The sequence below is a fragment of the Bombyx mori genome, chromosome 23 (assembly GCF_030269925.1).
Source record: "Bombyx mori chromosome 23, ASM3026992v2".
Lineage (NCBI taxonomy): Eukaryota > Metazoa > Arthropoda > Insecta > Lepidoptera > Bombycidae > Bombyx > Bombyx mori.
The window spans coordinates 17,815,814-17,830,309 of NC_085129.1; the positions used below are offsets into that span (position 1 = coordinate 17,815,814).

Genomic DNA, 14,496 nt, shown 5'->3' on the forward strand with positions numbered 1-14,496 from the left:
ATAATAATGGGGTCGGCACAGCTAATTTTTCTCTTCCATTCTCTTCTATCAGCCGTCATCTCAACACTCACTCCTCTCTCTCTCTCATATCGTCATTCACACACTCCATCCATGTCTTCTTCGGTCGACCTCTTCCCCCTCTACCTTGCACTACCATTTCCATACATCTCCTAGTCACATGCATCTTCTCTATACGCATCGCATATCAAAATCACGCTATCCGTCGTCTAATAAATTAAATATTTTAATGGACGATGAATTTGCGTACAGTGACTCATTCCTTATCGCTATACAATAAAAGATCCTTCCTTATTCGCTCTTCCTTCATTCGCGTTTTCACTATTCGCGGATTGCAAAAAATAAGACTCAATTCATAGATTCGCCGCTAAAGATTTCTTTATTCGTGGCTCCAACCGGTACACATATGTTAATAAAAAGGATTTCTATATGTAAGTATCCAGCCGAATATCCTTTGTAAATGCGCTTTTCTATATTAACGGCTTCTGTATTTGCGGCATATTCACGGAAAATATACCCCGGGAATAAAGACTGGGATCTAAGACTTGGATCCAGTCTCACATCTCACTTTTTTATGTCTTGTCCCGGACCATTTTTCCATCTGCACTAGAATTAGTGTATTGCGTTAGGCTATAAAATTAGTACACAAGATCTATGCGATATTATAGAGATTGTAGATGCAGTTGTTGTAGTTCTGCTTCTAACTGTATTAGGTAGGCGCTGACACGAAGGATGTTATACACAGTGAGTACAAATATGTACTGCTTTAAATGGTTTATTGAAGATAAGTATGTACGCAAACAAACTATAACAGGAGTGGTACGATAAAGAAATAACATATAGGAGTAGTAAAGCACCGACACGAACGATAGGTAGCACAGCGATTTTGTTGAATTGTAAGGCGGTTGCCCAAGTAGTGGCGAGTAAGTGAGTCGCCACAAGATGAATAATGTACCAGTCAGGTTTTAATAACTGAACTATTATTATAGTACGTACGGAGCGTTGTTTGTATGTTTCCAACAAGTCGCAGGCCAACATTACGTGTAATTACACGGAACGTTATAGTATGATTCGGAAAACTGCGCGGAAAATACCGCGATAAGCGTCGTCGTAATGTGATTGTTTGAGAAGTTTAACGTTGGAGAGGACTGAACGATACAAACGTAATTAATGGTTTTTTTTTTATTGCTTAGGTGGACGAGCTCACAGCCCACCTGGTGTTAAGTGGTTACTGGAGCCCATAGACATTTACAACGAAAATGCGCCACCCACCTTGAGATTTAAGTTGTAAGGTCTCAGTATAGTCTGCTGCCCCACCCTTCAAGCCGAAACACATTACTGCTTCACGGCAGAAATAGGCGGGGTGGTGGTACCTACCCGTGCGAACTCACATGAGGTCCTACCGCCAGAAAAAAATGTGTAAAGATTTCAGTGGAACAAAGAGAAACTTACGATACATTCGCGATTCTTTTTTAAAACGGGATATTACAACTGGTGGTAGGAACTCTTGTGAGTTCGCGCGGGTAGGTACCACCGCCTTACGTATTTCTGCCGTGAAGCGGTAATGTGTTTCGGATTGAATGGTAGGGCAGCCGTTGTAACTACACTGAGACCTTAGAACTTATATCTCAAGGTGTGTGCCGCATTTACGTTGTAGATGTCGATGGGCTCCAGTAACCACTTAACACTAGATGGGCTGTGAGCTCGTCCACCCATCTAAGCAAAAAAAAAAACGAAAAAAAAAAAAAAACGCATATTCAGCATACCTACGCTATCTCACTCACTTACACGTTACAACGTATCTCACAATCCCTAAATGCCTAATCCTAATCATTCAAATAATGATCTAACGATCACATTCATCAAATCCTAATAACGAACTCAGAACTTGAGATTAGGAATAGGCAGATTGAGATTGCTTGCTAAGTAAAGTATTGGTATTCGATGCGCAAAAAAAATATATTTCTAGTTCTATTAAAATCATTTCAATCCTACAGCTAGATTCGTTAAAATAGATTTTTTTCAAGTATTTCAACTTTAAATTATTAGTCTACTGTAAAGTTCACGCTTTGTCGCTTAGTCACGTTTGCCTTTCAAGCGTCGATTTTAAATCGAGGGGTGAAGGCTATATAGTTTAGAAGCGACATTTCTTTTAACACGCGACATTAATATCCTCGTAATTAGAGGTGCGTTTTGAATTCATTTAAGTTTACTCCATTGAAATAGCTGAAGATTTTCTTATTTTAAGACAATTATTCCAAATTTTAAAATTTTAAAATTTTTCGTGATAGATATAACTAAGATAGATAGATAGAACATAGAACTAAGTGGGCGCACACAGACTAAGCGTAAGTAACCGCTGGCGGTTTTTTTTTTTATTTGTGACACATATTTTGCGAAAGAACAATGGCAGCTTTCTATACAACATTTTACCTGATATCTATTTGAGGCGTCTTGAAATAAAAAAAAATGCTAAAACGATAGGAATAACATAGCTTAAGCTTAATCAGAAATATTTTGGTTATGAGAAAGTCACAAAAAAAGATATTAACGTTTTTACTTTATAATTTGAGGCTATCTATCAATAATAGATGTCTCTAATTTTTGTAGGTACGGACTATAAAACAAATTGAAAAAATAAGTAAACGATATGTTTAAATAATATTTTTAGTTTCATTATCATAGATGGACCAAGGATACACCTCTAATAGTACTCGAGTAAATAGGTACCCTTAGCAATTGCAGAGCTACCTAGGTACATATACATATTATGTAGTTTGTTCTTTCTTCTTTGTAAATGTGTAAAAGTGCGTGTCAGAGATAAGTACTTTTAGCCTTTGAACGCCAGAGTTACATATTTGCGATGAACGAAGGCTTGCAACGCTAATTTATTAGAGTAGACTATAGAATCAGTTGTCATACTGTTAAGATTATTGTCATCTGCAGTGCTACCATTACTATTATTTAGTTATTTTATAGATAATTAATATTACTAGAGGTCCCACAGTAGTCGAAATTCGACTATAATTAATTGGAATTATAAGTTTGTACACATACTATAATCACAAATTTCGCCAAGGCTACACTATAATTTTTTTTAATAAAGACAAACAATATTTAATCTATTCTCAATTTGACCACAGACGTCAAGAACAAAAGTTTGACAATAAATAGTATGCATCCGTGTGTGCGTCAAATACTATGTTATGTAGTGTGTGTAATGTTTTCTTTATTGATTTAATGTATCGTTTATGCATTATTTTAAAAAAATATTAGCATTGTGCACTTCTTCTCTATATTCTCTATAAGTGTGCAAACTTTCATACTCTTCCGTCCGCGCAATTTTCGTAAAAAGGGATACAAAGTTTTTGCTTCACATATTAATATATAGATTATTTATCATTTTAAATAATTTATGAAAATATTTATCAAAAATACGGCCTTTTTTGTGGCAATAGTATTAATGCCATCCTTTACAAATATATTAAACCGGAAGTACACAAAAATCGAATTAAAAGCTTATTACATTTTTTCGTGGCTTTGCCACGTAAATCTAACATCGTATAAAAAACAAGCAAATAAAATAATTAAATTTCGTTTATATCAGCTTAATCTAAGACGCCTTTTAAAACGTTCAGGTAAAAAATTGCCATTCGTCTTTGCATCCACGAAGATGATGTATGGACGCACATTGAGCAAAATGTTGTCGGAGCTGGTTATTGACATCTGATAGCAATTGGAAAAGTTCGCCGGATGTTTTCTTAAAATTCGAATTTTCTTATGAAACAAGATCAAATCAACGGTTGGTAAGTGGATAGACCCAATACAGTATTCGAAATTTTTTTTGACGTCTTTTTTTTTTTCTATTTCTTATTACCAGAGCTACAATACATACTGCTTTTTCACTGATGATAGGACCTCTTGTGAGACACACGGGTAGGTACCACACCTTTCCTATTTCTGCCGTTTAGCAGTAAAGCGTTTCGGTTTGAAGGGTCGGGCAGCCGTCGTAACTATACTGAGACCTTAGACCTCATATCTCAAGGTTGGTGGCAGCACTTCCGTTGTAGATGTCTATGGGCTCCGGGAACCACTTAGCACCAGGTGGGCTGTAAGCTCGTCCACCCATCTATGCAATAAAAAAAACTAAAAAAAATCCATCTTCAAACTTCAAGTATGCATCTTGAACGGTTTGCGGTTATAGCGGTTAACCGCTCCCGTGAAAAAACTGTAGTACAGCCTAGTAGAGGCGGGTCATACTAGGTAAATCAGATACTAGGTCCACCTGTTCCTAATCTTTAGATATACATAATCCAAATACCTAATCCACATAATCTTCCTAATCTGATTCACAACCAATACTTTACTTAGCAAGCAATCTCAATCTGCCTATTCCTAATCTCAAGTTCTGAGTTCGTTATTAGGATTTGATGAATGTGATCGTTGGATCATTATTTGAATGATTAGGATTAGGCATTTAGGGATTGTGACATACGTTGCAACGCGTGAGTGAGTGAGATAGCGCAGGAACAGGTGGGAGCCTATGCTGAACATTCGATTTTATGTTTTAAGAATACGAAGATTAGGTGGAACAGGTGGGTTACACACATTAGGGTGCAAACTTAACAAATATGGAAAGTAAAAACGAAAATTTTTTGTTGCTTTATGCTTTTAAGCCATTTTTTTATAAAAAAAGTATAAAAAATTTTGAAATTCATCATGTATAATTTTTGTATAACTTTAACTGCGAATAACTTTTAACCGAGTTGACTTAGCAAAAAATTAATTCAGTTTTTATTTTGTGCGCCGTTTAATTACCTGCAAAAAGATGTATTTTTTTTACTACACGATAATTCGTTGATATATAATAAAATTCCAAAGCAAAACAAAATCCCATGTTATTTAAATAGGAAATCAACAACCACGAAGGGGCGGCATCTCTAAATATTAATAATAAGATTTCAAACTTTACCAGAATTGTTTTTTTCGTCATCTTGGACGATATTTTCGTAGTACATAAAGAAAGAAAAAAAGGTTTTTTTTGGTTTACCCTAATACAAATTCACAAAATGGGATTAGGTGCAGACTAATCTCGTACAATACCTAATACACGGATCTGTTCTGATAAAACCGACTCATCTCTACAGCCTACATCTCTACAGCCTTCACGATGATTTTTTAAGTTTAAATCTATTGTTTTTTCGTCAAGATTTGAGCGGTAGTTTTTGAATTATCCTTAACAATGCATATTAAACTTCGAGTATATACATTGATGATATTCTCATCTATTAAATTCGACTTTTTGTTTGTTTAAAAGTCTTGTATTATTCATAAAATCGACAACACACATTGGCCTCAATAGATAAACGTAAATATTATTGGCGCCGGATTTCACAAAAATCAATTAGTAATTCTTTTTCATAAACGATGTTAATTAATAACACAACGATCAATTGGTAATTAAAAACATTGACAAAATTTAAAAATAAACTTTTATCAAGACACAGTTCCTTCCTTATTGTTTGGAGATAATGTAGCTTTAATGAGGTCTATTAGCGTATCTCGGTGATTTTTCCTATGCGTACTTATAGCCTCCCTTCCTGTAGCCTCTGACTTCACTGATAGGCGAACTCACGGAGCTCGGCCTAAGAGAATTTGCGAACCTCTGCCCTAGCAAGGGCAATGCTTCGCAGAATCTACCGCCGGATCGGAATCGCGACCCACCGTAAAAATTCGACGATCACTAACGAATTACTACGTATATACTACTATACTCTATTCCAATTACGAAGTCTCTTTTGACACTTCTTAGAACGTACATAATTCCTCACGTTTCGCATAATCTATCTATCTATCTATATATATATATATATATATATATATGTACATAAAAATGAATTGCTGTTCGTTAGTCTCGCTAAAACTCGAGAACGGCTGAACCGATTTGGCTAATTTTGGTCTTGAATTATTTGCGGAAGTCCAGAGAAGGTTTAAAAGGTAGATACATATGAAAATGCTCGTAAAAATGAATTGCTGTTCGTTAGTCTCGCTAAAACTCGAGAAGGGCTGAACCGATTTGGCTAATTTTGGTCTTGAATTATTTGCGGAAGTCCAGAGAAGGTTTTAAAAGGTAGATAAATATGAAAATGCTCGGATTATCAATAAAAATAACAATTTTGTTTTCCCTTTGATGTGTCCCCCGTCGGACGGATTCCTTTTGTTTGTTTGAAGTTTATTTTATACAAAAGTTTAAGTCTTTTATTTATCGATTGAGGCACTACGAAGTCTACCGGATCAGCTAGTTTGAAATAATAATCATTTTTTGATCATGATTGTAAACATCATTTAAAAAATACACAATCAATCGTAAATCATTAAACAATTAATTCACACACACAATAACATATTAATAACATATGTCTCATGGGACTTCATAATTGAAATAGAGTTTAAGTAGCTCAGTGATTTAACCCAGCGAACTATCTCAATGATTTTTGTATGAATGTGTTTCAAATGTGAACGCTTTTATCAAAACCAGTGGTCCCTCAATAGTCGAAATTCGACAATAATTTGTGGTTTGTTATTTGTTCTCCGTATTCGCGGGATAGTTATCTTTTCTTTTTTTTTGCTTAGATGGGTCGACGAGCTCACAGCCCACCTGGTGTTAAGTGGTTACTGGAGCCCATAGACATCTACAACGTAAATGCGCCACCCACCTTGAATTCATTCCATTATTATTATTATATCGACGCTTGAAAGGCAAACATGACTAAGCGACAATATTGTACATAAATGATAGGCAATTACCATATTCGATGCGCAAAAAAAATATATTTCTAGGTCTAGTAAAATAATTTCAATACTACAGCTAGATTCGTTAAAACATAATTTTTTTCAGGTATTACAACTTTAAATTAGTCTACTGTAAAGTTCACGCATTGTCGCTTAGTCACGTTTGCCTTTCAAGCGTCGATATTATTATGAATATATTATTTATTAATTTTATGAAAAATGATAATATGGAGTGAAATGAAATGAAGATGATTAATTAGAGACATTAATCAACTGGCATGAAACTAAATGAAAAGATATGGGATGAAATATATTTTTTTATGGACTTTTTGGAGGATCACGAGAAGTTACGTCCAGCAGTTTTTTTTCAAAAGCGCCAAAACTGCCTTGTTTTTTTCAAATGCGCCAAAACTGTTTTGTGGTCAATTCCCAGTTCTTCAGCACGTCGTAACTACTGATATGCCGATCTTGCTCTACTTTTTCAAAAGTGGCTTCCATTTTATCCGTAATAGGGCAACCAGAGCGACGTGCATCTTTGACATCAAAATTTCCGGATTAAAAACGCTTAAACCAAATTTTTGCTACTCTCACAGACACTGCACTAGGTCTATAAGCATTGCATATTTTTTTCGTGGCTTGCGTTGCATTTTTACCTTTTTTGTAGTAAAATTTTAAAATGTATCGAATTTCTTCATTAAATTTACTCCTCTTGACAGTACCAAAAATAAATAAAAATCACACATTTTCCTAATTTGAATTTGGAATTATCTTCTTTAAAATTTAAACTTTTAATGATACCAAAACCAGCCAGATACAAATAGTATAGCCAAAGAGATTTTATTACAAGTTCATACATACTATAATGCGGAAAGACTTTTTCCCCAACCTTTTACATAATCGTGGAAGTTATTAAAAATTACCAGTCTGCGGGTTTTGAGCACCGACATGGTCGAATCGCTTGGTATAAGGCATCCTTCTTCAAACGAGGCTTGCGGAGAGCCATATGCAGGGACTTGGCTCTGCCTCTGGCATCGCTGACTTCCATGGGCGAAGGAAACCACTAACCATCAGGTAGCCCGTATACTTGTCTGCGCTTAAAGGCAACATAATAGGCAACGTAAGCTTTCTAATTCTTTTAATTCTACTAATCGTCCAATATATAAAATAAATCCATACGTTATCTGTTTATTTATTTATTAAAGTGCAATACACATAACCACTTACGTTTATCGATGCGTACACAACATGTATTTGTTATATTAATTGTACAACAACTGTAATATAAGTACATAGATTTTATCCGCAGTATTTAAAACTCCTTTAAGTGTACAGATAACTGTGGGCTTAGTGCAAGTTTTTTAACGTTCTCGATCGCGTAAAAGTTAACTCAAATTTGTATGGAGTTGGAACAGCGCCCCTAGCGGCAAACGAAGGGAAGCTGTTCCAACCAGTTAAGTTTTACGCGATCGAGACGTTAAAAAATTCGCACTAAGACCACAGTTAATAATAAAAATGTTCAAGGGCATCCTCCATGTTAATAATAGGTCAAGTACCGTAATTGTTTAATGTATATTGTGAATAAAATTATTTCCTTACATTGTAAGTTAGATTAGTTTTCGTTATCGTGTTGTTTTGTCGTATAGTTGTAAGGAACATTGTGTACAAACTCAGCACATTTGTCTTGCTTAGTCGTGCGCACATGGCTTATGTATGTTGCAAGCCAGATTTAGTTTCTTTTTACTTGTGTTTTTTATGTAACTTTTTAATATGGGATGTGTAGGTATTGTGTGCCTAATAAATCTTATACCTTTAAACGAGCAATTCTTGTATATTAATATACGGCCGGATCCCGATCCAAAAACGGTGCTTTTAGGTATGTTAAGCACCGGTCACCGTCCTCGCCGAACCCGTCGCTTGCGACGAAGGGCTCAACGAGGGAATTAACCCACAGACACAGCCCACTGAGTTTCTCGCCGGATCTTCTCACTGGGTCGCGTTTCCGATCCGGTGGTAGATTCTGCGAAGCACTGCTCTTGCTAGTGCCAGTGTTAGCAACACTCCGGCTTAAACCCCGTGAGCTCACCTACACGTTAGGTCGAAGCTCATATAGCCTCTCAAGGCTATCAGCATAGATAGGACTAAAAAAATCGCTAGCTACAAATATAAATGTCGCGTGCTAAGCGAAATGTCGCTTAACCCGAATATAGATATTGTGAGCTCGTCCATCCATCTAAGCAATAAAATAAAATAAAAATGTAATTTTCTAAACGCGTATATTTTTTTATTTTTTATTTCTTAGATGGGCGGACGAGCTCATAGCCCACCTGGTGTTAAGTGGTTACTGGAGCCCATGGACATCCACAACGTAAATGCGCCACCCACCTTATGATATAAGTTCTAAGGTCTCAAGTATAGTTAGTATATTATGTGCTTAGAGAAAATTAATTAATTACATTTAATAGGAAATTTGAAGCGCCTGCGCTTTTTTAAAAGCAGTCTACCTTTACGTGGAATGTCAATAAAACAGCGACGACAGAGATGAAAATAGATAAAGTTACATATTTAATTTTGTATTTGGAGTCGTGAAACAAATTACTATAAAAATAGACATTAAAAGGGTCGTTTTTAATTTTGCGGTAACCTTTTTGGTAACGATTTCATTAATTTAAACTTTCTATAATTTTCCATTTTTTTTGTCTTTCAGAATAATAAATGCTTCATCACAATCAAGTTAATCACTCATTTATTGATAATATTAAGTATATAATATTCATTAAAAATTTTCCTTTTAAGCATTTGATAACGCCAACACGGATGATAATTTAAATAGGAACTTATTTAAAAAGCTTAGAAATCGTAGGTACTTCTTTTGTTTTTAATAATGTTCTAATATCCAGTTAGTTTTCCTTTATTATTGTATTGTTACACCGGTAACAGCAACGCCATCTATCGCCGAATAGTCGAACGTATATCGAAGGATCTAGTAGCGCCCAGGACGCTCGAGAAGTACAACGCCATCTATTGACCGATAGCGGAAACTACTACTAGAGATGTGTGGACTATTCTCGATAATTCTAGGGATGAGGTATCGGCTATAAAAACGTTGCAGAGATGGCACGCAGTTAGTTAGTAATCGGAACTACTTGAAGCGAAACAGCGAACGGATCACCTGAAGCGAAGCGGAAGAAGCGAACTGAGAATTTTAAAGTATTTGTTGAGTGTTTTAAGTGTTCTAAGTGTTGAATACAGTTTTGTAGTTGTACTTTGGTGGAATTTTATTTATCCCGAACCCCAGCGCGTAACAATATTATATTATATATACCGATTAAATAAAAATGCCGAATTTTAACAGGCATTACTAGAAAAATAGCAAAAAAGTTAGAATTTAAATTTCGAACCAGTGATGCGAATGAGATTTGGGGTAGGTTTTATGTATAACTGCTAATTTAACAGTGCTTACGAACATATAGTTATAGAACTTTTTTTTTATTGCTTAGATGAGTGGACGAGCTCACAGCCCACCTGGTGTTATGTGGTAACTGGAGCCCATAGACATCTACAACGTAAATGCGCCATGCACCTTGAGATATAAGTTCTAAGGTCTTAGTACAGTTACAACGGCTGCCCCACCCTTCAAACCGAAACGCATTACTGCTTCACGGCTGAAATAGGCAGGGAGGTGGTACCCGTGCGGACTCACAAGAGGTCCTACCACCAGTAATTACGCAAATTATAATTTTGCGGGTTTGATTTTTATTACGGTATTTTACGGTATTTAGGACGGTATTATTGTAGGACCACGCGCCTGTTGTCATGACAACCTTACTGTACTTATAATTACGGTAACGTTAATGAGAATTAAAACAAATAACTCGCCTCAAATTTGAAAACGACCCATTTATTTTTAAATAAAAATGTACTACTTACGGTTGAATGTAAATAACATGTCCTCTGTTATTCTTCTCCGATTCTTGGAACAATACAAAATCGATTATGTGTATATATCACACTATGATATAAGATGCGAAATTAACTTTTAAAAGAATTCTATAATATTACAGATTGAAAAAGTTTACGTTCTTATTAATATTATTGATATTATTATGTATTATAAAATAATCTTGTTCGTTATTATTGTCAACAAAACTTTTGAAGTACCTGAAACAAAAAGAAAAGAAAAATGATTATTAATTTGTTTCCTGTCTAAAGAACTGGTGGTAGGACCTCTTGTGAGTCCGCACGGGTAGGTAATGCGTTTCGGTTTGAAGGGTGAGACAGCCGTTGTAATTATACTGAGACCTTAGAACTTATATCTCAAGGTGGGTGGCGCATTTACGTTGTAGATATCTATGGGCTCCAGTTACCACTGAACACCAGGTGGGCTGTGAGCTCGTTCACACATCTAAGCAATAGAAAAAAATAATCTCTTTTAATTAAGTTCACGGACATTCCCAACGGGCATTGAACAAGCAAAGTGAAATATTTGCAGGAGCTTCCTGATAATTGTTGTCTTAACAAATCTATTGTTTATTAAAACATGCACATATCTTTTTTTTTATTTTTTCATTTACAATTATTTTATTATTAACATAAAGTCAAATCAAAATAATTTAACATAACTCAACCCACACAGTAGAACAGATCTTCCAATGCGCTTGAAGGAGGCACAGTTCCCAAGATACTGGCTACGTTGCCTCGTTGGACAGCCAGACTCACTCTCTGTGCAAAGTACCAGCCAGCCTTAGCATCATGTGTAACCTCCTTCAAGCGTTTGGAGATTTCTGTTAAAAATCTATATATTAATACGTGAAGCACAAACTTTGTACCGCTTTTTACGAAAATTGCGCGGACGGAGGAGTATGAATTTTCCCACACTTATAGAGAATATAGAGAAGGAGTGCAGAATGCAATTTATTTTTTTAATCAAGTATCATTAATACATTAAATCAATAAAAAAACATTACACACCCTACCATATTGTATTGTAGTATTTGACACACACACATACGCATTTATACTCTTTGTTTATTGTTTATCAATCTGTGGTCAAATTGAGAATAGATTAATATTGTTTGTCTTTAATATTATTTTGTCTATAGTGTAGCCTTGGCGAAATCTGTGATTATAGGACAATGATTATTACAGAAATGTCACGATAGACTTATGCCAATGTTCAAACTTATAATTTAAATTAATTATTGTCGAATTTCGGCCACTGGATGACCAATAGTAATATAAAAAAATCGCCTGACTAAACTAATAGCTTTTCTATGTACTCCAAAACGTACAAGCACTGGAATTTTTATTTTCTTTATTTATGCACAGAACAATTTACAACCATAGAAATTATAAGTCATAAATATATTAAGTTATAAATATTTCTATATATCAATCTGGATTGTAATACAAAACAAATTATCTGTACCTTAAGACATAACAAAAAAGAATCATCAAAATCGATTCACCCAGTCAAAAGTTATGAGGTAACAAACATAAAAAAAAACATACAGTCGAATTGAGAACCTCCTCCTTTTTTGAAGTCGGTTAAAAAAGACACTTATTGAAGTTCACATGAAACAATTTACGTGAAGTTTTCACTAATGTATTTTACTAATTCACGCGCGATTAAACTTATTAATTACCTTTGCTTTTAAAATCACATTTCACTTATTACGTTTAAGGTAGTCGTTAATAAGACCACTAAAATTCACTTGAAGCTCTTATTTTAATTGAACTTTATTGTATTACGAGCAGTTTTGATTAGCCAATGTTTCCACAATATAATCATGCGTATTTTTATTAAAATATATACCTTCAAATTTATTATTTTGAGTTATGTTGTTTCCACATTAATAGTAATCACAGGTTTTTTTTTAAGAATACCTACAAAATTTCTTATTTTGATTAATGTGGGTAATATATAAAAAATATATATTTTTAAAGAGATTTTATGACCTGGTAACTTATACCTTTAGGTCAATCTTATTTTAATTTATATTCTTGTTTTTATGAAAAATTATAATTGGAGTAAAATGAAATGAAGATGATTAATTTGAGACATTCATCTCAGCTGAGATGAAAGTATAATAATATGAAATGAGATGGGATGTAAGATAATCTCAGTAAAATGGTGGTTATTTACTGAGACTTTTTCAGTGGACTTTTTGGAGGACACCGAGAAGCTACGTCCAGCGGCTTTGTTTCATTTTCAAGGGTAGGTACCACCGCCCTGCGTATTTCTGCCGTGAAGCAGTAATGCGTTTCGGTTTGAAGGGTGGGGCAGCCGTTGTAACTATACTTGAGACCTTAGAACTTATATCTCAAGGTGGGTGGCGCATTTACGTTCTAGATATCTATGGGCTCCGGTAACCACTTAACACCAGGTGGACTGTGCGCTCGTCCACAAACCTAAGCAATAGAATAGAGATCGCAGCGCATAGAACAAAACTTCCACCGTTCCAAAATCTTCTGTTATAAAAATAATTAAAAATTAATTAGCACTTTTATTACGCCCTCGCTCATTTTTAACCGTCTTCGCCATCTTCCTTTTCTCTGTCATACTGTCTATCATTCTCTTTTCTCTATCTTACCGTTTTCTCTCACTCACATATTAAAACTCCGTTCCTCATTCTTTTCATCAGTTCCCTTCTTACCAATCCTACATAATATTTAAACTATCAAACGACTTTTTTATTACTTAGACTAGTGGAAGAGGTCAAGCTAGTTTAAAAAAAGGACAAAAACGAATCAAAGTAAAACTTACAAAACGTTAAAAAGGGCAACGAAAACTGCACTGCTCATTTTCAAACACACAAACACGCGCGCGCTTGAATCTCTCAATAATTATCAATTAAATTCTAATATCAAAAATACGTCACGTGCCCGCGATAAAGCGCCGTGTGAAGACAACTGAATTAATGCAGCAAATAATTCATCTGACACGAATTAAATAACTATCGTACATAGAGTAAATAGGTCGCAAAGATGATATAGGCAGAACGTGAACTCTAGATATCGCATTAACAGATCGCTTGGATGCTTCAAGCGTTTAATATGTTCCGCGATGGTAGGTACCACCACCCCGCCTATTTCTGCGATGTGGTAACAGCAAAAACCATCACCGCGTCTAAAGTAGAATCACTTCACCCGCTTTGGTAAAAAGAGAAATAAAAGACGAAAAATTAACAATATACTAGAGGTCCAGCAGTAGTCGAAATTCGACTATAATTAATTGGAATTGTAAGTTTGTACACTATTATGATTGTATTTTATACTTCTATAATCACAAATTTCGCCAAGACTACATTATAAAAAATATTAACAAAGACAAACAATATTTAATCTATTCTCAATTTGACAACACACGTCAAGAACAAAAGTTTGACAATAAATAGTATGCATGCGTGTGTGCGTTAAATACATAATATGTAGTGTGTGTAAGGTTTTCTTTATTCATTTAAGGTATCTTTTACGCATTATTTAAAAAAAATATTAGCATTGTGCACTTCTCTATATTCTCTATAAGTGTGGAAAATTTCATACTCCTCTGTCCGCGCAATTTTCGTAAAAAGGGATACAAAGTTTTTGCTTCACGTGTTAATATATAGATAATGGAATGGTGACATTGACAGAAACAAAAAGTTGTTACATATAAAAAAAAATAGCGACACAAAAAACTGTATTTGG

At 34.7% G+C, this 14,496-nt stretch overlaps 1 protein-coding gene across 3 annotated transcripts in view; it reads right to left on the reverse strand.

The window, feature by feature from the left end:
• LOC101740110 (scavenger receptor class B member 1) overlaps positions 1-13,732 on the reverse strand; it is a 105,244-nt gene extending 91,512 nt beyond the window's left edge. Inside the window, exons 1-2 of one of the 3 annotated variants that reach the window (XM_062675348.1) lie at positions 13,574-13,732; positions 10,738-10,968 (exon numbers count right to left, since the gene is read on the reverse strand). In XM_062675348.1, the coding sequence (XP_062531332.1) occupies positions 10,738-10,756 (19 nt within the window). In that variant the 5' untranslated portion in view covers positions 10,757-10,968; positions 13,574-13,732. Of the gene's footprint in view, positions 1-10,737; positions 10,969-12,452; positions 12,586-13,573 lie in introns of those variants that run through there. The other 2 variants (XM_038019253.2, XM_038019255.2) reach the window with 2 other exon arrangements.
• Between the last annotated feature and the right edge of the window lie 764 nt (positions 13,733-14,496).